Source organism: Oryzias latipes, chromosome 14 (genome assembly GCF_053564925.1).
Source record: "Oryzias latipes strain Hd-rR chromosome 14, Olatipes_Hd-rR_3.1".
NCBI classification, from domain to species: Eukaryota; Metazoa; Chordata; class Actinopteri; order Beloniformes; family Adrianichthyidae; genus Oryzias; species Oryzias latipes.
The window spans coordinates 3160913-3185214 of NC_136250.1; the positions used below are offsets into that span (position 1 = coordinate 3160913).

General features: G+C 47.2%; 1 protein-coding gene across 4 annotated transcripts; it reads right to left on the reverse strand.

The window, feature by feature from the left end:
* Positions 1 to 678: 678 nt before the first annotated feature.
* Positions 679 to 24302, reverse strand: usp25 (ubiquitin specific peptidase 25). Of its 4 annotated transcripts, none has more exons than XM_023962203.2 (26): positions 24015 to 24288; positions 20514 to 20591; positions 20281 to 20425; positions 20073 to 20196; positions 18606 to 18768; positions 18329 to 18415; positions 17040 to 17177; positions 16573 to 16643; positions 16424 to 16497; positions 15439 to 15590; positions 14505 to 14632; positions 14313 to 14408; positions 13868 to 14032; positions 11635 to 11873; positions 11477 to 11547; positions 11181 to 11409; positions 9201 to 9467; positions 8793 to 8932; positions 7297 to 7473; positions 6893 to 6988; positions 5868 to 6046; positions 3900 to 3978; positions 3742 to 3821; positions 3134 to 3257; positions 1730 to 1922; positions 679 to 1458 (listed from the first exon to the last, which is right to left on the reverse strand). In XM_023962203.2, exons 1-26 carry the CDS (start codon positions 24054 to 24056, stop codon positions 1286 to 1288), a joined length of 3510 nt encoding a protein of 1169 aa, XP_023817971.1. In that variant the 5' UTR covers positions 24057 to 24288; the 3' UTR covers positions 679 to 1285. The 4 variants fall into 4 exon arrangements, with proteins under 4 accessions (XP_023817971.1, XP_023817970.1, XP_023817972.1 ...); XM_023962202.2 differs by having other exon boundaries at positions 16573 to 16646; positions 24015 to 24285; XM_023962204.2 differs by lacking the exons at positions 6893 to 6988; positions 7297 to 7473 and having other exon boundaries at positions 16573 to 16646; positions 24015 to 24302.

Consider the following 24302-nt stretch of genomic DNA (forward strand, 5'->3'; position numbering starts at 1 on the left):
TTTTGGTTCAGTACCCATCCTAAGTAAAAACTAAGTAGTTCATGTCTCATAACACCAAAACAACCTGCTTCTGACCGAGATCTTCTTGTTGTTTTGTGTGTGTAGAGCTGTTCAAAGAGGCTCAGTGTTCTCTGCTGCCAACTAGTGGTCTGATGTTTAAGTGGAAAACAAGAGTCAGACGCTGAAGGCGCTTAGAAATTATGAAATAAATATCCTCCTGACAACATTTGTAATCAATACAAGTATCGCCAAATGAACATCGTAATATATCGCTGAATCGATTTTTTCCATCACCCCTACTGTCTGATGTCACTTTGCTGCTGCAGACAAAAGAATTTCCACATTGTGGGAGAAATAGTCTCATCTTATCTAAACCCCCCCACCCCACCTCAAAACAACACAATAGTCCATAAAAAGACAAAAAATTAAAATAGACAAAAATAAAAACAATCGTAAAAAAGAAAACTCGAGGGAAATGACTCTCTTGAAACCAGCCTCTAGTGGTTATTTTCAGAACTGCAGAGATGATCTTTGTGTTCCCGTTTCTGTCTTTGTGTTATTAGTTGTGTACACCGTGGTGGATTTGGATCAAAGTGGACTCTGACGTTCCTTTTGACTGCTGGATTTCTGATTTTTTACATATTAATACACTGACCAAGAAATGAGAATCACAAGGAATTAATTGGCCAAAAGAGCCATGAGTAAAATTTTATTCTTTTGATTTATTAACAAGCCACAGGAAGTGCACGGCCATCCAGCACAGCACTGAAACATCCCATCTTCAGTCCAGAGGCGTGCGGCTCCATGCAGAACCTGGAGGTCCTCCTCCTCTTCCTCCTCGCTTCTTTAAAAAAAATGTAACCAATCGTGGTAGTACCGTACCAAACTGGGCCAGCGGAGCGCGGTGATCCTCGCCAAACACGGATGACGGCTGCAGGAGGCGACATGAGCGCGGCGGAGGAAGCTTGGACTCAAACAGCAACAACAATTATAACTATGGAAAACCTCAAACTTTGTGCTGCAGAGTCGGAGCTGAACCCATTTGCTTTGAACTGCAACCGTTTACCCAGAATTCCTCTGTTCACTTCCTCCCCCAACAGTCCAGCCCCCCCTCTCCATCCTTTGTGTTCTGCTGTAAATAAAACTAAAATAATATTATGAGGATAAAATCGTAGCAGCAAAGAAGTAACAGATGAACAGCGGCTATAGCAGTAAGTGACCCTTGAGCAAATGAGGAAGGCGTGGCTTAGATGTCCGTGGGTTTGGGCGGGGTCTTCAGCTGAGCTCATCTTCCATGGGTGGGCACCCTGCCGAGGGCCGCCATGACGCGTCTGAAGCGCTCGCACAGCTCCAGAGCGGAGAAGCTGGGCAGCCTGGGCGGCTCGTGGAAGCTTTTGATCTCCGTTGAGCAGTCGAGTAACTTGGGGAGGAAGTCGGTCAGCTTTTCCTGGAGGTTCGCTGTTGGCAGAAGACGACAGAGTCAACGCCAGCAGCAGATCTGCACATCCCACAGTAAACACGAGGAAAGGGTGGGTTCATGGGTGGTTACGGTGGTTGTTCCACAGAGCCGATAACGTACAGCTCTTCCTGAACAGGAAGTGTGACGGGCAGCGCCTCAAAGACCACAGCGGCATCTAAACCCACCACTGTGAACGAGCACGCCAGAAATGATGCCGACCTGGCGGGGGTGGGGCAAACATAACAGCATGGGGCTCTGTCAGGGACTCACGTTCCATCTCCTGGCCCAGGTAGGAGCACCAGCGGTTCCTCATGTCTTCCACGGCGAGCAGGTCCCTCTCGGCATCGTGGGCCAGCAGCAGGGGGATGCAGGGGACCACCAGCTCGTTCATGACGCCCAGACCCGTCGTCACGTCCGGTTCCTCTCCCGTCTCGAACATGGAGGCCGCCTGTTCATTTAGTTTCTGTGGGAAGAGGACAGATCTGCATGAGACGCAAACCACACCAAGTTATGCCGACTGATGGTGAGGCATGGAAGCTGAGCACATGGATCATCTGCACTGTGCCAGAAGGCTTGTGGACCAGAACCAGTCATTGCTCCACATTCCTGCAAGCTATCCTCAGGCTCCTCCCATCAAGACAGGACCAGCTCCTCTGATCAGCATCTAAATGTCATCAGTGGCTGATTCTGTGTAACTGAAGGGGAAGATCTTTCTGCTCCTCACATGATCGCCTGCTGTGCTTCAGAAAAAAAGGGCTTCAGTGACCCAAACAGAGTTCCAGTTCTGATGCTCGTCCAGAGAAATGAACCAGGAGACCGGACGGCTTCATCTGACGTTCAGAAAAACAAGTTATGACTGCAGGAGGACTCTCAAACATGCAAAAGGCTTTTAGTATCAATGTTTAGGCAGAAAAACACAGAACAGCAGTTCTTCCCAAACACAATGCAGTCTCTAAAAGGAGACAGCAGGTAGAAACAGACATTTGAGTTCTGCTTTTGTTGATCTGACCTGCCTGTAATGAAGCCTAAACAAAGAAACATGCATTTCTCGTTACTCCCAGGTCCTTCTGCAGAGCTCCACAGGAGAAGATGCTCTGAGCAGCCATGCTGTTGGTGCTAATGTTGTATTATGTTGGAACATCAGCATGAGCTTAGCTTCATTCTGGTCCGGGTTTGGGTTTCTGTGCTGTGGTGGCAGAGCCACGCCCATCAGTGTGAGCTCATCTGACTCTGAGGGGTCCCTTTATGACTCTCCACAGACTCTTCCAGCTTGTTAAATCAAACAGATCGTGACCAGAATAAAACGGTGAGTGTTACTGCTGTAATGGGAGTCCGTCTGCGACCATGTCTGGGCTGTTCCTCTGACTCCCAGTGCTCTGCTGGAACGAACCCGCTGACCTCCTCTCAGAGGAGCTGCGTGTTTTGGCTGTTCTCAACCGTTTAGAGAAGTTTTCAGTGAAAACGGGCTGAAGGTGAGCAGCTGTGAGGACGGAGCCAGAGGTTAGCTTGGGACACGCCGCCGTCTCCTGTTCACGCTCACTGGACCCCCCCCCCTCCCCTTCCCCGCCATTACGTGACGAGCTGTGAGGTCACCGAGTGCAGCTGGGAGACTGATCAGACCCGTGCATGCCCCCCACCCCCAGAAAGAACCAATATCCTGACAGCAGTCCTCACCAGCAAACACTGTCTGCGGTAAAGTCCCAGCAGCTCCTGGTCGTGGCCCCGGTACAGGCCTTTCAACAGGAGCTCCTTGTTGTACTGGTATGAGTAAACCAGATACATCAGGGCCTCCACATAACTGCAAGCAGAGCATAAACAGACATTAAAAACAGATAAAACTATGACAGAAAGTCCCAGAACTCCAGGGAGGGAACCGTTTCACAGAACAAGAACTCGATGAACCGACCGTTGGGACACACAGACTGGAGGACACTGCCCCCTGCTGGAAAGCTGGGATAAGACGCCGAATGAAACCAGAAACTGAATTTCCTGCAGGGAATGCTGACCACTTAGGCCCACTTTATGAACTTATAATATTAATAGTTATTATTAACTATCCTTTAAGCTTCAGCATTTGTACTTGAAACATGCTTTGCAGTTTATTTGAGGAGTTGTTGTAGAATTGGTGGCATCAGTTATCAAGTTAAACTTTTTTCTTATTTAATTCTTGGTTTGTGTACAATTTCTTAAGATAAGCATTAAACAAATGTAGTTTTTTTCAAATATGTCTGTCTCCTAAGTGCTAAACAGACTTCCAGATGAGCTGGAAGAGGTTTCCTTACTTTGACTGCTGAAAGAGCTCCAAACCGGTCACCATGAAGGTGGTGGTCTCACGGAAGTTCCTGTAGTCCTGATGCCACGTCTGTCAAGAGAAAAGCCACAATTCCTGAGACCAATGCTGCAAAGGAAAGCTCAGATCAGCCACTGCTGCATTTCTCACCTCATACTCATCCATGTTGACCTCTTCGGGTTTGATTAGGTCCAGTTTAGCACGCGCCACATTCATGATGCTCTTACACCTGACAGGAAGGACGCAGCAGTTAGCATTAGGGGCTTCATAGGTGAGACTCTCGACTCAAGGCCTCAACATGACCAAATGGACTTTTCTGAGATGCCATGAAGGAGATTTGAAGCATCCTCCTGGAGGCTCTTATCCACACACAAATCTATGTATCTGACTCAAAGTAGGAAGTCAAGCCAACCATCTGAGAGGTTTCAACAGACGGGAAGATAGGGAACAACATTTAAAACACACGCCTCGTTTATCTTTTCTTTGTTTGCGTCTTTATAGACCAGGGGTCGGGAACCTATGGCTCGCGAGCCATATATGGCTCTTTTGATGGTCACATGTGGCTCGCAGACACATTTTTATTTTTTTATTTTTCATTAGACCAGTCCTTCTCGGGCGCGATGCGATGCCAGAGGCGCACAGTAGTAGCGGTGCTTGGAGAGAGAAATCTGCGCCAGCGCTATCAGTTACTATTATCTATTATTTCACAGAGTTTGTACCACCCGGAAACCTGTGAATTGCCGTGCCTAAAACTGCGCGCCCCCGTCTCTGAGAAAGAGCGCGCAGTAGCGGGGACGGGATGTGAGAGGGAGAAAGCAGAGGGTGGGGGTGGAGTTGTGGGCTCGGTCAGTAAGGTGAATCGCGCAGGGATTGTAAAAACGTAAAACCTGCTGCCCGTCACTCACTGCAGTGTGTGAGTGTGTGTTTGACTCCCCGTCTGCATGTGAGCAGTCTGTCTCACATTTACAGAACATTCAGACCTACGATCACGTTTAAAGTCTCAACGCCTGCATGAAGCAGAAACTCACCACGGATCAACCAGACTAGACCATCAGCAAAACTACCACGAGAAATACTGATCATTTATTAGCAACAGAATAACAACGTTATTAAAAATAATCCACAGACTTATTGTCCTTTAAAAGTGTTGAAATTATATCAAATGCACACATTCATTTGTATATTTAGCTTTAAACATATTGTCGCGGACTGAGTTTAACTTGGCTGTTGGGCCGCGTTAAAAGTTCTGGAGTTCCTTGAACGCATCAAGCAGAGATCTGATTGGCTCTCAGTTCTGTCGCTCAGCCTGTTGTTAGTTAATTTGGACCAATGGGGTTCAGCTATGGGCCGAATAAGGGAAATGGGAGGGCTGGAGCGGGAGCAGGGGAATATAAAGTTGGGAGAAGCGCTCTCGTCTCGGCGGGAGAGATTCAGGAGCTGCTGAATTAATTTACGGCATTTGTTACAGCCTGCATTAACCAGAATAAAGAACCTTAAAAGAGGTTAAGTCTCAGTGTGGGAAAAGGACACTACATTATTGTATGGCTCTTTCGAAATTACATTTAAAAATATGTGGCGTTTATGGCTCTCTTGGCCAAAAAGGTTCCCGACCCCTGTTATAGACTGTCAGAAGCTGCTGCTGTGGACACTCTGCTTCCCTCTGCTGGTCATTTGTGAGGACAACCACTGTTTGACACTAATGTGTGAAACAGACATTTCTGCCGTCTGAAGCTCATAGGTTTTAAAGATCAACTCATTAAATAAGAAGAACTTTGCTGGAGTCCAAGACTTGTTTTCAAAACAGCAGTTTGTGATGCAAACATGTTTAAACAGGCGCTTCAGTGAAGTCGGTGTTCTTCATAAATGTACCATTGACTGTAAAATAGAACTGGACTGAGTGACCCCTCCCCCTGGTGTTCAGAAAAGGAAGTACCAGAGGGTCCCCAAAAAGCTGAAATGCTGTAGACTTCCACAGAGAAGTAAACAGCAGTTATTCAGTCAGTCATTCTATTGGTCAGAATAAACTATCTTGATCTGATACCTTTTTTGATGAAGGGAGAAGCAGAGGGATTTTATGAGATGTTCTAGTTCTTGGCGTGGGTGAAACTTCTGACTCACCTCTCATCAAAGGCCAAGTTTCTGTCAGCAAACTGAGTGAGCAGAGTCCTCTCCAGGATTTTCTTTGGGGCCTGGTTCTGGATGAAGTAGACGATAATGTGCTGTAGTCGGTAGTCGTTCTCAGGAGTCGGGCCTTCTTGGGCAAACCTCACAAGTCGCGCGTATTCCAACTTTATGGCCTGACAGAGACAGAGAAGAGGAAGGGGTTAAGGCTCTGAGGTGGGGCGGAGTCTCAAACCTCTGGAAGGACTAACGCTGGATTCACGCTGATCTGTCTGCGGCGTCTCGCTCTTGCATTACGTTGGGAGTCCGTCTCACCACCGTCAGTTACTTTACTTCATTGCGTCTCCAGCCCCCCCCCCGGTTTCCAGAGGAGGGGTGGGTTTAGCCCCCATACCCTCTCCTCACTGAGTCCTTGTAAAAAGTCTGTTTTTTGTCATGAACGACCTATATTAAACTTTCAGCGTCCATGGCAAAAAGGATGCTGGTGTCATTTATGGTGTCACCGTTGGGACGCCACCTTAACTCTAAAATAAAATGGTATATATTTTTGAAGTACAACAAATGTTTTTCTGGCTTTTTAACCACAAAATTGACGCGTTAATGGACTGGAAATGGCTGCTATGGGAAGCTTTCATTGCAGAAGGATGAGCGTCAGACGCAAACATGACGGAGTATGTTTGTAATGTAAACCTTCTGATTGATTCATGAACGTTTCACTTTATGGAGACACACTGCAGTGGGACCAGTGTAGATCAGGCTCACAGTCTGGACTTCTGCAGCTCATCCGAGTCGACACTTTTGTGTGACTTTCGGTCATTTCTGGTGGAATGTGAAAGTTCAGTCCCACCCGAAGTGTAACTGCAGACGGGTGGATCAAGCTAGATAGCAAAAGGAGTTGGGTGTTTTTCTGAGCGATGGCAGAGCTTCACTCAGCGTCTACGTCACCGAGGAACAGCGTCAGACATGAGCAAACACAGCAGAATGACAGTGGAATGGGGGGGCAGAAAGGAGAGAGGGAGTACCTTGAAGAAGGCTGCCTCAGGACCGCTCTTTTCATAAATGCTGCTGGATTTGCCAATGGCCATAATGATGCCCTGCATGTTGGGGGTCATCATCGTCTAACCAGGAAGAAGGAGCCGCGTTAAACACAACAACAGGTCGTCACGGCGATCTGTGCTGTTAGAGCATGCAGACACCAGCCGTCCATGCACTGTTAGAGCGGCAGGGGGGGTCTGTACACAGCAATGACCCCAATGAAGCTTCAGAGCCCCAACACAACAGGTCTGTCAAAAAGCCGAGCGCCCCCAGATGCAGAGCAACTTCAGAAAACGCAGGGGTGGGGGAGTGGGGGTGTTAGTGTCTGTGAATGACATCCTCAGGCTGAGGTCAGCACACAGCAGCAGATCCACTCCCCTGTGGTTCACACCTGGTCATCGTACCCCCCCTCCTCTGACTCAATGACAAACGTCCCCACGTTGGGAATGGCCACCTCTACTGTGCGCTGGCCTAGGGACTCCTCCTCTGCAAGCTGCTGCTCACAGGGAGGGCTGGGGGGGGCGCTCATCTGGGTCTCTGGCTGAAGAAAAGAGGGATGGGGGGGCGACTGTGGAAAAAGGGCGACAGAGGAAACAGCAGCGTGACTGGAAGGATTAGAACTAGAGCCAACAGGGAGGGGCTGAAGGGCATCTCCATGTCCTGCTTCTGTTGCTTTCAGGGTCGCGTCAGACCGACCACCCCCCCCAAGGCCCCCAGGTCTACCTTCTCACAGGATTCCAGCTTTTTTGACAACGCTTTGGATTTTCATCAGCTGAAATTTATGCTTCAAAGTAAAAGAAAGACTGGAAACCGTCTGTGTGTCCAGAGGTCACAGATCTACTTTCTGATGTTTCAGTTTGCTGATATTTTTTCATCACTTTAACATCAGAGCTTTAGCTCCAGTGTTTACATTCTACATATGACTCACGATGTTGATGTGAACGATAGGTTATATGTCAGAGCATTGTTTTTTTTTAAGTGTTGCTGGCAGCATCTCCGAGGATTAAGGGTTAATGGCCGACCAAGTGTGCATTATCACTTTTTCACGCACGCCGTGGAAGCTTGAAGCGCCCTCCGGTTGCTTCCTCGAAGTGCGTTAAAAAGTGATAATGCACACTTTGAAGGCCATTAACCCGCTTATACCATGGTCACTTACAAAAGCAATAAATATAAACCAGTTTTTAGTCCTTAATTCTTTTTTTTCCCCCGATTTGGATCATTTTTCTCACAAAAAGCTGACTATTTGTTACGTGGTGCGGCATCCACATCGCGCCGCACCACCGCTGCAGTCAAGATTCGGCGATATAAAGCGATATATATGTGCTGATCTCTCCGATGGGTTGAATAAAGCATCAGTTCAGAGAGAAAGTTCACCTCTTACCGCTTGTTTTTGTCCAAATGATGAAGCTAAAGGTTGTTTTAAAGAAGCCGGCGCAGTAATACAAAACATTTAAGCTAGGTGGCCGGAACTTTTTCTTTCACCGTGCGGTTATCACTGTGGTATATCACTTTTTAACGTACACCCAGCAGCCAATCAGAACAGAGTATTCACCCAGACCATGGTATAAATCATAATAACTTTGGCTGCAGAACGATTACTCTTTTTACACACTAGACGTTGGAGCTCCTGCAGCTCAGTAGGTCTTTCTGCACACAGTCTGTGCAGAAACGCCTGCTCTGCTTGGAACAGACTGTGGATCAGGAAAGTTGCTGCAGGAAAACTTTCTTTGCTTTTTCTATTTTGACCTGTTTAGTCAGGACTACTGTGTGGTGTTCATGTTCATATAAAGCTGAAAGCTGCTCATAAACAGTAGGACAGTGATCATGGGGGTAAAGTGAGTCATTTCCAGCTGATGGGTGGCGGTGCTGTGTCTGCATGGTACATACAGCATTTAACAGGGCTTCTGGCCCCCTCTCCCCCTGCTCAGCAGCAGCCCTGGAGATGGCCCTCTCAGTGTCCTCCTGCAGGTGCTTGGAGTCATTGGTTGGAGACGGTTGCTCCATGTACTCTGGGTCCTGCTGGGGGGCTGCAGGGGAGCAAAGCCTCCATCAGACAAGTGTGTCCTAAAACTGATGTTATCCAGCATCCCAAAGCATCACAGAGCATTTTTTATGCTTTAACCATCACTTTTTCAAGACAGACAGTGGAAACAGATCATACATTAACAGTCTCCTTCTCAGAATGTGATGGGGCATCAACCCTCCAGCTATAAGACTTCTAAAAATACAGAGAGCAGAGCTGAAATGCTGATTCATGCTCAGTTTGGTTTTTCTGCTGAGTCTTCTGTCACTAACCTGCATTGTCGGGGGGGCTGGACTCGATGCTCATGGGCTGTGGGGATGGAGAAGAGGTGGAGGTGCTGGATGATGCAGCAGCTGCAGCAGCTGCTGCTGCGGCGGCAAGCGCCAGCTTCTCCTGCTGGGCCTTGTGAGCCTGCAGGGCATCCCACTCCTCAATCTCCTTGTCAAACAGCTCGTTGTCCTCCTTCACGTACTGCTTCAGGTCTGGAAGCAGTTTGTCCATGCCGCTCAGGATCTGACCGGTTTCTTTATCAAACTCCTCTGCAAGAGAAGGACAAAGGAGGGAGAAGTGAGGGACCGCCCTGTTCAGCCGTCCGACTATATCCAATATGGAAAAATGGAACCAAAAAGCATCCATCAGTCACTGATGCTTCAACTGTGAAAGACAGTTTGTAAAAAAATAAATAAATAAAGAGAATCCGGCAAAACACAATGTAGGATTTTAAGAAAAGAAGCGATTTTGGTTCATAGATCATAGTGAGAGCATTAAGAATGAAGTCAAGAAAACGATTTTCCTCCGCCTTTCAGCCTCCACCGTTAGGGGCCGCCACAGTAAGTCAGCTTAACGGTTGGGCAGAGACTTAAAACTGGTACCTATGTATTGCTTTTGTAAGTAAACGTGGTATAAGCGGGTTAATGACCTTCGAAGTGTGCATTATCACTTTTTAACGCACTTTGCTGAAGCAACCGTCCGACGCGAAGGCTTTCACGGCGTGCGTTAAAAAGTGATAATGCACACTTCGTCGGCCATTAACCCTTACATAATGGACACCTAAAAAAGAAGTTCCGGTCACATAGCTCAACTGTTCTGTATCGCTGCTCTGGCTTCTTTAAAACAACCTTTAGCTTCATCATCTGGAAAAAAAGAAGCGTTAAGAGGTGATCCAAGATCCGTGCTGGCCCAGCCGGCAAAGCGGAGCGGTGCCACGTTACCGTGACAACGTAACGCACCATGAAACAAATAGATTGAGCGATCCAAACTGAGAAAAATGACAAGAATAAAGTCCTAAAAAATGATTAAATATTGTTTTTTTTGTCAGTGAGCATGGTATGAGCAGGTTAATGGCCTTTGAAGTGTGCATTATCCCTCAAAAAGACGGTTCAGGCTTCTTCTGATAAAACACAACTAGTCTGTCATTAACCCTTACATGAAAACTGAGGTTTGTCATTGCATTTTGGTTATACAGGGTACAGGGTGATATTTTAAAAACTAGAAGGAGGTGCATTTCCAGAAGAAAATGCAGGGTTGAATGCTATATTGGTGAATGAAAATTAAACTTAAAGGGTAATATGTGGCAGAAAAAAAAAACAAGAAAGATGGAGATGCTCAAAGTTTACCATTAATAGAGGGAAAACAGCACAATAATAAAAAAGATATGTTTGTGGAAAAATGCAAGCTCCAGATATCAAATTGGTGAAGTCGTGCACCAAAGTGCATGTCTCATGCCATAACACCACCAACCAGGAATATTGAAAAGGACATATAATCCACATAATCCTGGAATATCTTGAAAAGTTCAAGGATTTGAAGGACCAAAACTCATAGCTGCAAAAAGCTGAAAGAGCTGAACATTTGAATAGTTGAATGGTTAAAATAGCTGAAAATTTGTAGAAGGACTTAAACGGCAAAAAATGGCAAAATATACTAAAAGAAAGAAAAACAAACAATGGGTTGAAGGATTTATAGCATTCAACCAATAAGATGCAAAAAAAAAGGTTTCGGGCTCATAAATGAAACCCCCCCCCTCACCAAAAAAAAGATAAATGTCCCTGGAAACCAAGAGGGGATCAGATTCTGGTTGTGCTGTACTGAACAGAACTCCTGTGTTAACAGAGGACTTGAGAACAGGAACTGAAGGCCAGAAAAGGAAAAGCCTCCTTTAACGACACCTCAAACTAAACTCAACCTTCTTTAACAGCTGAAGTCTGAGGCTCTGACACACAGAGCGCCCCCGCCCCCCACTGGATCTGTACCTTCAGTGAGGAAGGGTTTCTTGTCATTGATGTACATCAGACAATAGGCGCTGGCGTTGCGGTAGCCCCCAAACGAGTCCCTGACCAACTCCTCCCACGACGACTTGGTGACTGAAATGTCATTGTACTTCATCCAGCAGTGCTGGTGGGGGTCGTAGATGTAAGCCCAGTAGTGGCCCGCATTGGCCTGGCCCTCGTGGACCAGAACCGCATGAAGTCGGTATGGAACCTGACAAAGCAGCGGAACATTAAAGAAGTCCTGCAGCGGTTTGAGTGTTTGGATGTCAGCCGCTCACCTGCATCATGGATTTGTCCGAGTACATCAGCTCAATGGTTCTGTGGATTCTGCTGATGCTGCCCTGCAGATCTGGGGGGGGGGGGGGGGGGGGGGGGGGCACAGTGTCAAGAACAACAAGACCAGACTTCAGGCTCCATCTTGTCCTGTGGGACCCACCTCTGGTGTCGTTTTCCACCTCGCTCCTCCAGCGGTGCAGACACCCCTCCAGCACCCGCAGCTCCTCCTCTGTGATGTGGCGGGGGGCGGGGTGCATGGGCAGGTCTGGAGGTAGTCGGGACTGGGTGAAAGGCTTATGAACGGAGACCCTCTGCTGCTGAGCCGGGCCAGGGGCAGCAGCAGGGGCCGCAGCCGGGCCGGAGCTGTCCTGGGGGGGAGCAGAGTCCTGCTCAGCTGTGCTGTTGGGGGGGAAACGGTGACGATGGTGAAAGGACTGGCAGAAAATACATTTACAACACTGTGAGGTTGCGGTTTTCAGACAAAGATGGCGGCATGGCGGTGGCGTGCAGAAATCTGCAGGATTTCAGTGAAGTACGCGGTTCAGAATCTGTTGCTGCAGCGCCCGCACTAAAGGCCCGTTCACACCGGGACGAATTTCGCCCGCCATTTTCGCCGACGTTTAACGCCTCGTGACTAGACAAAGGGCACCAATGTGAGTGTGCACACCGACGCGAAAAAACGCCACGCGTCAAAGCGTCACTTTTTAAAAAACGCCTCGGGTTCGTTTTTTTGGTTTGACGCGTCGCCTCTAAATCTACTCGACCAATGAGAATGGCGCTTTTGCACACGTGTCTGGAGCTTCTGAAGTTACAGTAAAACACAACTTGGGGGCGCTCAAACACAAAACTGCCTTTCTGAGCACACATACCAGCGAAGAAGATAGACGCCAAGTAGCGTCTACACAGCCGCGAAGAAATAATGACGGACATTCTATAATATCCCCGAACCAAGCACCAGTTGGAGCTACTGGTGCTTGAAATATTCATGTTTTCTTTGAATTATTCTGACAAGCGCGTAAATACTTGCTTTCTTTTTCTGAGGGAAAAGCGACTTTAAGAAGCCTAAAGTTGCGCAGCGCCACCTTGTGTACAGGAGTATTTCTGTTTTACATTAAGCCCCATCTAATGTCAGGGAATGAAATTGCATGTTCGCTCGGCTCATCGTCAGCGAAAATCGCCTGGGTGTGAACACAAAAAACGTGGCGAAAAACGCTGGCGAATATTCGTCCCGGTGTGTACGGGCCTTTACCATGGTGACTCCTGCTGTTATAAACTCGTCTTTTACAGTACAGAGAGCAGACTCACAACAAAACCACTAAACATTGGATCTCCTCTTTCTGTTGTGTCATTGGTTCATAGATCATAGAAATATTTCCTGTAAACTGGCTTCAATCCATGAATTAGTTTATATATTTAGCAAACATAAATCCACAGTTTTGACTAATTTTACAAACTCACAATAATTAAATTACAAGTATATGCAATTCATTGTTGACGTCAAGTCTGCAAAACATCAGTTTTACTATTCATTATAAAAATAGTGATTTCAAACTGATGTAATACAAACTAATCACTGTAAAGTATATCAATAAACGACAAAAATATAAGAAAAAATACATATCCAAAAATCTTGTCGACTCCCTCACATGTATTTTTATATGTTTTATAGCTGTTTTCATTTTTTTATGGGTTGACAATTTTTAACCGTCTATCCTGCAGTTTCCATACCTGAACCCCTCTCAGGGAGATACAGTGAAATTTAGAATCTTTAACAGTTTAACATATTTGATCCTCTAAAACTGGATTTATTATCTCTTAAATGGAAAAGTCTTTGGTCATTTTGAACATGGTTTAATATTTGTTAAATTAATCAGGTCTCCAAATTCTAATCATTTAATTTGTTGATGAAAGAACAAAACACCGTGTCCAGAATGACTGATTTGAAAAATGTCTAACTTTGTGAAGAACACATATTGATTTAGATATTTTACAGTTTATGTCATTTACATGTTTCCTCTGACTCCTGTTTTCATTACATTTTATTTACGACACTTTCAATTTCTTGATCATTAATCATAATTGTCTTTTTAGCGTCAATTGTTCTATTTTTAAATACTATAAACTTAGTTTTATTTAAATTTAATATGAACTTATTCAGACCAGATCAACTTTTAAATGAGTAGGTTCTTGTTCTGCTGCTCCTCCAAAATGTTCTCTACAACAAACAAGATTGTTTTCGACAGTAAGGAAACAAACAAACTTTAAGGTACAGAATAAATAATGGCCCCAGAACCGAGCCTTGAGGAACTCCACACTGTATTGGCATTTTTTGTTTGTGTGTTCAGTGTGTGTTTGTGCACATATCTGTTTAGAATGCATCGATGTGAACTTGCCTTGGTGGCGCCAACTGTTGTCCTGTTGCACCACCGGGGGGCGCTGACGTGTCAATGTCTTCCACTGGGGAGGTGCACACAGGCTTACTGGAGGCAAACTCCATGGCATACTGGAGGACATCTGCCAGAGGAAACCTCTTGGGGCCTGAACCGTAACTAAGATACCTGAAAGAATGGAGGGAGAAGAAGGAGAGAAGAAGAATCAAATAAAGGCCAGAGTGCAGCACCATCTTTGAAGTGAACGTCTGTGCACCTCCACAGCGTCAGTCGCCTCCAACCTGCTGATCTATGTTGGAGCGTTCTAGACTTAGACCTGAGCTCATGAGCATGTCGTGTGACGGGTGTTTTTTCTGTTTCGACGGTGCCGTGTGCAGACGCTGCAGCGTCTGCATCCTCACTCCTCACAGCACAAAGCCACAGACGGACATAAAGGACGGCAGTGTACCTCTCCAGTCGCTGTTGGAGCAGAGTCAGGTGCTCTTTCAGTCGCCGGATCTCCTCCCTCTTGATCCTGGTGATCTCCCTGTTTCTATCCATGTATCTGTGCACAGCCCCAGCAGAGGATTAGGGGGGGGGGGGGGGGGGGGGGGGGGGCTCTTCAAAGACACATGATCACCATCATCCGTGTTGGCATCACCTGTCCATGTAGAGCATGGAGGGGAACTCCAGCTTGTTGTGGATCTTCTCAGGTCGTCCCAAAGCCTGGTTGAACTCGAACCTCGACAGTTCAAAGGTCAACACGGGGGGGAGCTCCGTGAACCAGTGCTGAAAAACATTGAGTTGAGACCGTTTCAAACGTTGGACGTCACTCTTTGGTTTTTGAAGCATTTCAATGCAGACGGGAGCCTGGGTGACGTGCACAAGTGTTAAGGCATTTGAATGAGGCACGGAGGAGGAGGAGGAGGAGGAGGAGAAGGAGGAGGAGCAGCACACATCCAAGCTTCATCTGTAGGACCAAGACGAAGCTCAGAGAAGACAACTTCTCTGTCAATACTTCCAGGCTGTGAAACAGGTTTTGTCCTTCAGATGCTGACAACCGCTTTGCTCCGTCTGCATGTACTGTACTTTGATTAAAATCTGATTTATGAACATGTTTAATTTTTGTTTCATGGATGTTGGGTTATTTTTGCTGTCAGGTGCGTTGGACTGATTTTTTCCTCTGAAGTGGGTTTGTGCTGCTTGTGAACAAATGCCATAAAAGATGAGTTTTTACATAGTCCGTACTGAACATATTAGTATCAATTCATAGATTTTATGAATGGAAATACATATATTGTTCTTGTTTTTTCTTTTATTAGCCTATTTTTTATCATTGTATTAAAAGAAATGATAAATTAATGAAAGATTCATCTTTATTCAGTTTCTATATTCAGCTCCATAAAACTGTTTTATTCCAACCCTATAAAATAGGTTGAGTGGACGTCTGAAAGCCAAGTGAATGGTGGTTTGTCATGGTTAATGAGTGACCCCAGCCTGACATGTGATCACGCCCTGGTCACGGGGGGCACCCTCTTCCTTTTTCGGTTCCTCAGCAGAGGATCCGGCTGCCGTGCTCAGTCTGCATCACTGACCTCTTGACCCGATTTGGCAGAGTTTTCTGCAGAGTGCAGGGACTCGATCTCCCCCTCGATCATCGCCGCCTCCAGACATTCGTGGAGGTCCTTGAAGCCGTTCACCTGCAGGGGGTACTGCCCAAACATCTCTGTGTTCTCAAACTTTTTACCTGTAGTCAAAGGGAACAGCGGACAAACCAAAGGTGAGATCAGGCAAAGTCTGTGTGTGACCCAGCATCCGACCCCCCCAGCATCTTACAGCTCATTTCAGCAGCTTTTTCTGCACCTTTTCTGTTTGACTCCTGCTCATTTAGCTTGAAGCCAGTTACTTGATGGGGTGGTCACAGAGATCACAGGTTTGGACCCCCCCCTCAGTGACAGTCAGTGTTGAACATGTGTGTCAAAGGGGCTTACAGCACTTCAAAGAACGTAGACTTTTGGGTTTCCTTCAATGCATAAACAGACTTCATCCACACCAGGAAGGTGTGATCTCCATCGTTACCTTCTGCCTCATGGAAACCTAACTTACAGTTACCTTAAAGCCCCATCGGTGGTCACACACCAGGGTGGGAGAAACTCCTTCTCCACATGCTGCAGCCATTTAACCCCCCAATCCAAAATCTAAATGCTGAAGAGCACAGAGGCATTGGATCCTTTGACTATGGATTTAAACCTGAGCCCTCTCCGCCTCTTCCACTGAGCTGCTGAGCCCCGCCCTAAAGCGGTGGGGGCCAGCAGACACAGATGAGGAGTTCAGGACCACCTTCAGGAGGCTCTGAGCCAGCGTCGTCATGCATAATAAACAGAATTTTAATCAGCCGCCAAGGTCTCCTCCAGTCAGCGTAAGCTCTGGTGTTTTACAGTCATTAGGATGAGGTCACCTTCCATGACTGAGGGGGGAGACTCCCCCACTCTCTGCATCCTGGCATCAGGCTGAGCTTCAGCCTTCTTACTCCTCCATCATGCTACTCTGTAATGGCAGAAATCATGGGCTCCCGCTCACCTTCCAGAACCCCCACAGCGAGGAAGCGGCCGTAGAAAAGCTCCACCATGGGGTTCTTCGGTCTCTCCCCCTCCCTGAGAACAAGGGATGAGAAACTGTTGCAAACACCCTTCAGGTCATCTGGATCAGGTCCACTAGAAGCAGCTTACCTGTCTTCTGCCTTCATCTGGAAGGCGTCCTCCAGCCAGTCCAGCAGTTTGTGGGTGAACTCACTGACATCCTGCTGTGGAACAAACATCATCACACATCTGTCTGTCACGCTTCACTTCACACAGAAGCCTTCTATGGATCATTGAGTCCCTTCACAAAGTGGGACTGTCAGTGTGATACGGGGAGGACCGCTGGGGGAACTGGGGCTCAACAGTGAAGGAGCCACACCAGGAGAAGCAGCAGGAACGCTCCTGTATTCCAGCTGTGCAGAGGTTGGCCTGGAGGGCCGCAGTCCTGCTGTAAAAGGTTGGCCACACGTGATCAGCCGTGAACAGGGCCATATCCATAAACATGCAGGCCTGCAGGTGTCACCCCCTGGTTACGTGGAACCATTGCCCCCCCCCCCTAAAGACACTTTCAGGAAGTCTGTGATCCCGTGCAGCAAAGGACATCGGGAGAAGCTTACCTGTTGTGACTCACTGGATTTGAAGGCATCTTTGAGGATTTCCACCGCCCGTGAAGGGTCTACATATTTCCTCTTGGAGCCCACCATGAGGGAGAAGAGGTTCCTCAACTCCTGCATGAAGAGCAGGTATCTGTGCTCCTGCTCAGAGCAAAAAAAACAGAAATCAAAGTTGGAATCAGGGCAGTGAGAAAGCTTTATGGTCATTTGCTGTGACTGGCAGGCTTCTGCAGGTGTAGCGCAGTGATTCCTTTATAGCGACAGTCAGTGCAAAAACACACAAAATACAGGAAAGACACCAATTCCTGACAAGGCTTTGGGCGTCTGCTTCCAGTCATTTATCCTAAACATGAGGATGTTTGAATGTTGTCAGTCTCCAACTCTACTGTTAAATGCCGCACACCGACATTAAGACACCAGAGAGCATGGCTGTTGTTTCGCCATCATCTTCATTCTGCAGACCTGACCGGAGGTCAGCTCAGGTCAGCCCAGAAGGCTGCTGCAGATCAGTGTACAGCGGGTTTTTTCTAACAGATGAGTGACACAAATGAGGCTGTGCTTGTGACAAGAGGACTTTCACTGCTGCAGGAAGCATAAAGAGCTCAGCTGCAGAGTAAGGGCCATTAAAGCCGTCCACAGTTTAATGAGCGACACAAGGTGAGGGCGGGGCCACACTTTGACAACACCGCCACCCAGCAGGTTTGATCCTAAACAGCTAATGACAGGCCGAAGTGGAGTCAGTGAAAAAGAATCTTGGTTTCTGAAAACGGCAGGTGTTGGAAACAACCAGAAGAATCCAATGATTTCAGCTACAAACACAAAGAGAAACCATCTGTGTTGGGTATGACAGTTAAAAGAAGTGAATCTGTGTCCAAGCTCCAAAGCTCAGGTCTCCTCTCCGTTACTGAGAGTCTCATGACTGACTTAACCTGCAGAAACTCCACCTTTCAGCAGATTTCTATTCATTTGTTTGTTGTTATTTTGTGTCCATGTTATTACTGAAGCTTGACTTAAAAGACAGGAAAAAACCTTAACAGGACTGTCAAACTTCAGGGCAGAGTCGTATTAAACATAATTATCTGTGTTGACATGTCTGGAAACAAACTCAGAATCTGAGGTTTTTATGGTTCTAATGGCTGGTTTTTGCTTCTGTGAACAACGTCAAAGAGGATTTTCATCTTCTCCATTTCCAGACGAGGACGACGTTTGTCCATGATGACCTGGGAGATCTTTAAGGCTCCTCACGTTACCTGCAGAAGCCCCAACAGACACCTGCAGCTCCACCGCCTCACCTTCTGATTGCGCGGCAGGTCGTGGACTCGTGCAGGAGGTGAGTAGTTCAGCACCAGCCTCTGAAACTCCAGCAGGTTGAACAGAGACTTGTATGTGAGGAGAGAAGAAAACATGGGAGCAATGATGAAGAAATGCCACCATGAAGGCTTAAACTGACAGTTTCTGAGCAGAGATGGAGCAGAGAAGCAGAACGTTGTAAAGCATCACAGATTCATCTCCTGTTTCTTTGGGGAATGGATGGATGACAAACCTCCAGCAGTTTCTGTGGACACTTACCTGTATGACAGCGCTGAACCAGCAGGTGTTCCCCACATTTTTCAGACCCACAGGGCAGTTATCCATCCTCTTCCTCTCATGTGGGTTAGGTGAATCACTCCACACTTCTGTGTGGGTCCGCTTTAGGCTGGCCTTGTTCTCGGCTATGCTGGCTTCCAAAACCCTGAAAAAAAAAACCAAATATGTGAGAATTTACCCGAAAACCCAAATCAATAAATATCTTCGTATCATTTGTCTGTACCAAGAAAAACAATCTGATTAAAGCAGATTGTCCATTAAAAAAGTGGCAGAGTAGTAAAACAAAAAAAAGAGCTCAAACTGAAGCTGCTCCACTAAATCAACCAGACCACCATGAAGGCCCCCCCGCCCCCCTTCTGTTTGCATGTCCATCTGTGAGTCATGTGGATCTGTCCGTAACAACCTGAAGATGACTCAACAATATAGAACAGAAAACCTCTGTGTAGGAGTCAGCAGGAGGATGAACTCCCCATCACAACACAAATAATGAATCCACCTCTACAGGCATTAAAGCCAAAAGTAGAAAATTACGTTTTTTGATGCGTTCACCCCCGTGACAAAGTGGCTGTTTGCCTCTTGTCCAAAAGTGTGTTCATAAACTTACATTTTTTGACACACGTGGGAGGAGCTGCTGTCAAAGGCTTTTAGCCTTAACGCAACATGGAAGCTCTACAATGCATGGAAGGCACAGAAGACGTTTAGAAATCAGATTTATTCCTTTTAAACCAGTAAACACGCCTCCATGTCTGGGTTGATGACTCTCCCAGCTCGGTGAGCCTCACCGTCTGCTGCAGCTGCATGGATTTAAGGTGGGGCTTTGGTCTCTCTGTGACCCACTTTGACAGCTCACTGTCCTGCATTAAGCCAAGGACGGAAATGATACAAATTAAATGAGACAAATAGGAAAAAGATCATAAAGTTCAGGAGGAGAACAAACGATCAGCTGCTCCTCCATGTTGGTTTTGGTTTCTACCTGCTGATCACATCATCAACACGTCACGGGCCAAAGCTGAGTTCCTCATTGGTTGACACGACGTGAAGTTTCACCAAACTTCAGATATTTGAACTGATTGATTTGAACTTGATGCTAGACTGCCAGTCAAATCAGGCGACAGAACCTCTCATGGTGTCTGTGAAGGTACTTTACGGTGAAACCCAGGACGCCCCTAACTGCTTTGCACGTTTGAAAAGGAGTGAAAAACTGTATAAACTACCAGAATGTCACTTTGTCTTTCTAACTCAATAACATTGACTAATGAAGCCACTTCTCATTTAAACAGGCAAACTGAATCCACAGAGCTGAGGTTCAGCAGTGTGATGAAGTGTTTGGAAAGGCTCCAAAGAGTCAAAACGGCCTGGAAACAGTTCAATCATTTGCTTTAAGAAGAGGAAGGAAGAGTTGTGCTCCTCAAGGCAGTGAACACCTCTGAGTGTCTGCTGGCCTCCCACCTGCTGATGGCCTGCTCCTCGTCTGTGATGCCCGTCTCCCTGAAAGCCCGGTTGGACTCCTCCAGGCTGAGGGCGATGGCTCTCTGCAGATCATCTTTATCATCCCCAGTCAGATCAATCACATCTGCAGCAGAGCACAAGCAGGGAGGTGTTTGAAATGCTGCAGCGGCGGGCGGTTCTGCAGCGCAGAAATGCTGAGGGTCCTCACTGGTGTCCGCCTGGCTGCCAACACTGATGTATCTGTCATTGGACACCTGGGACGTCTGGTAGTAGGTGGTCTCATCTTGTTGAGGAACCTTGGCGTTCTTCTCAGTCAGAAAGGCCACAGCTTCAGCCAGGTCTCCATTGCTCACCTGAAGCAACATGGAGGAAAAAACAAACAACAGCATGGAGTGTGCTTTTGTAGTGCTGGAAAACTGCTGAAGGTGCAACAAACCGAACCTGCAGGGCCTGCTGAAGCAGCTGAACGTCTGTGGTGCCGGTGACCTCTCTCAACTGGTTTAGGAGCGTCTGCTGGTGCTGCAGGAGGACAGGAGGACATCCGTTCAGAACACAATCACAGGAGAGCTCTGCTCAACATCCACTCGGAGCTTAAAAATGAGGTACCTTTTAGCAGAAAAAGGAAGATTATAAAAGTTCAACGCAACAGAAAAGTCCTTTCAGATAAGAGTGTCTGATAAAGGACTAGAACAAAAGATAGGAGGTCTCCTCTGGGAAAAAGTGATGAGCAACACTGTTTGTCTAAATGTGGACCATCGATACAGTTTGTTACCATGGTTTCCACAGAACCAAGTGTCTGGACAAATAAAGCCAAAGATATGCGACTTATCCTAACAGCTGCAGAAAAAAGGATCTTTCCCAGGCAGCCAAGACACAACAGCCACAGGAAAGTCAGCGCTGACTGTGGAGATCAGGCTCCAGTCGGAACCCAAACACTGTTCTGCAGCTCCAGAAAGAAGCCAGAAGCTCAAAGAGGCTGAACAAACGTGATGCTAACGTGTACCTTCAACATGCAGTAAAGCAGTACAGTGCTTTTAAAACAAGAGCTCAGAACTGAGCAGGAAGTTCACAGGTGTGTTTTCATTTCAACTGAAAGCTGCCATCAAACACAACAAGGAGGTAAACATGGAGTTTTCTGGAGGTTTATAGCAGCTGTGGGAATCTTTTCACTGGAGTCCACTGAAGCTTTCCTACCAGAACTGTACACAGCGTCCAGACAGGAAGGCAGCGCGCCTGCAGCCGTCGATGAGGCGCAGCTGCTGGAAAACAGCAGCAACGGCTAAATCAATGATGTGTGTGCGATCTAAGCGATGAAAACAAGCTGGTGGGCGTGTGTGCCGAGGTAATAACCTCATCTATACTGCTACTGAATGTTACATGACCACGATGTAAAGCAGAATAACATCATGGTTGATCAGCAGCAGACTCCATCTCTCTGTTCGATCAGGATTGGTCTTAAAAAAGGGAAAGTTGAGGTTTATGTCGTCGTCTTCTCCTCCCAGTAACACATGGATGAGATGGGCTTCAACGTCCTGCTGTTTCCTCCTGTACTGGTGCCTTTCCTTACATTCAACATTTGGTTTTTATGTTGACAGTAGAGAGAAAATCCCAACCAACATCAGATTTTAAATGTTTCTAGACAGTATATTTGAGAAATGAGGGTGGACTGAGATGCTGAAATCTGAGCATTTATAGTCGAGCATGACTTAAAATGAGAAGACCATTAATCTTAGATCAATCTCTGACTTCAGGTAGAACCATGTTAAAGATTTAGACGGGTCTGAAGAGAAGCCTGAGAGTGAAAGCGGTTTTCTTCTTCCACTGCCCCCCGTGGCTGTTAGCGGTCTGTGACTTGATGAAGTGGCTTCTTCTCTTTTCTCTGCCCTCTTCATTAACCAGAAGGTTAGGATGTGTGTTTTCACCAAATCCCTCCTGGATCAGTCTGTGCAGCGTCCTGACGACAGGTGAGCAAAGAAACACTCAAACACCTCACGTGTAAAAGCTTTCACCTAACTTTCCCCCAAGAGGAGCTTGGCTTCACAGGTCACCATGGTAACCACTAAACCGCTGTCTTCTTCGTGCCATCTCTTTGTTCTTTTGTCTCTCGGCACAAGAGTTTGATTTTAGGCAATCTTGAATTATTAGGAATAAATGAATCGCTGGCATTCAGAATGGTTGTTTTTCTTGGTTTGGCGGTTTTCGTGGCGCCATGAGACCACCTCCGTTGTGAACCTGTGTTTTGAGATGACATCACGTGCACTGTAAAAACGTCTATGTTTTACTGGCTACAAATAATGGCGGACGGTTTCGGACACAGTTGGGTCCGGGTTTGTTGGCATGTCGGTCTGCAGAGAATGAGGTCAGTCACACTCGTGACTTTTGGGCCAGGCTGACAACAAGAGCAGTTGCTCTGACGAGCACAAACACATTTCATCTCCATGTGACGCGACTGGAATGAGAGCCGCTCGCCACGCCGATGTCCATCGCCAGCATTTGATTGCACGACACAGACGAGGCTTTTCCGATCCACAACGCAGGATTTGATTCTGTATGTCAACAAGTCCTAGAAACAAACAGCAGCTAGTCAAATCAGAACACGGACAGCTGAGGGGTTCAGTATGGCAGGTGTTTAACAACAAAGTATGAACTGATAGAATGAAGATTGAGATGTGTTTTCCCCGTAACTGTGGCGAGCAAAGCCCCTGATGGGGGTCAGAGCGGTTTGTGCCAGGGGGTGTTATATGTGAGCTACATTTCTACTTTTAGATTTGAGTCACTGACAGGCGCTTCAGGGTTATGTTTGCTCTGAACATAACCCTGAAGCGCCTGCAGGGAGGGGCAGGTTTCTGCCCAGACCTGCCCCTCCCTGCTGACCGGTAGACCAGTGAGTCACATGCAGCTGACCTACAGGGGGAAATACCAACCCAGATGCCAGCCTAGGGGCTTTCTTGCCCCGTGGAGCTCTTTTTGAGCTGGTTGGGCTAAAGACAATAGAATGGGGTTAACAGGGATCCAATCTGAGCAATTTTGGACATGTTCTAAGACAATATGTGGCCAATCATAACATGTATTCCAATAAATAGCTGTTTCCTCTCTCTCTCAAACACAGTACTTTAAATATTGGAAAGTGCTGAAGCGAACCTACTCAGCGTGAGCATTAGGGTGTGTTTGGTTAATCTGATGTCCAGACCTGTTCCTCAGCAACTACTCATCAGCTGGACTGAGTTTCCCAGTTTCTGATTGACTGAACACACCTGATCCAGGTGACCAGAGGGTGGGCAGTAGCTCAGAGGAACAGGGTTGAGACCCCTGGACCTGTTCAAGTAAACAAGCGTCTCCAGGCAGAGGATCAGAGTAAACCTTCAGGCAACAAATTAAGGGATGTAACACAATAACGTGCCTCCAGGCTATGAACATGCGCCCGCAGCCAAGCCTCGCGGCTGGGGCGCGGATCCACTTTGTACACAAATATCAAATGATCGCGTGCGAGCGAGCGCGCGCGCGCTGTAAACATCTACGCAGCAGCCGCTCCAGTTCCGCGGAGACTGGATTCTCCGGTGGGGTTCGTCGCTTCCCGCTGGGACTGGGAAGCCCCATCCGTCAGTTCACGTCCGGAACTGACCGCGGAACCGCTCCACGGTGTCACAGAAACCCCACGTTCACAGCAAAACATTCTTCCCCGTTCCCTGTGTGGCTCCGTTAGCCCACGGTGGCTAATAAACAGCTAGCATAACAGTAAATAACGCAGCGTCGAGCAGTAGAAAAACCGACAATTCTGTGAAATTTCAAAGCTGTAACTGGCTTCTAGGGAGCAGAAATGTCTACAAACTTACAAATACCGTTAATTACTTAAGAAAATCCGCTTCTTATCTGTACTGGCGTGGTTCAGCCCCCAAACTATGCATTTCTGTCGACAGGCTAATGTAGCTACTAGTCGTTTACCTTCTGAGAATGCTGCTGGAGGACATTCTGCTCCACGGTCATGGCCGCTGCAGACGCCGGAAACGCGCTAAAACGTCGACCGGGAGGGAAACACGCTCGGTACCAAACAGCTGAAGAAAATCCACGGAGGCTAGGACGTCCCCTCCTTCATCGGCCACACAACGGCCGCCATGGCAGAGTGACTGGCACGCTCGAAAACAGAAGAGTGCCGCGCCTGGGCTCAGGGATCGATTACTCACGTCTGCCCAAACCACACGTACGTCACTCCGAGAGCGCGCGCTCACGCGG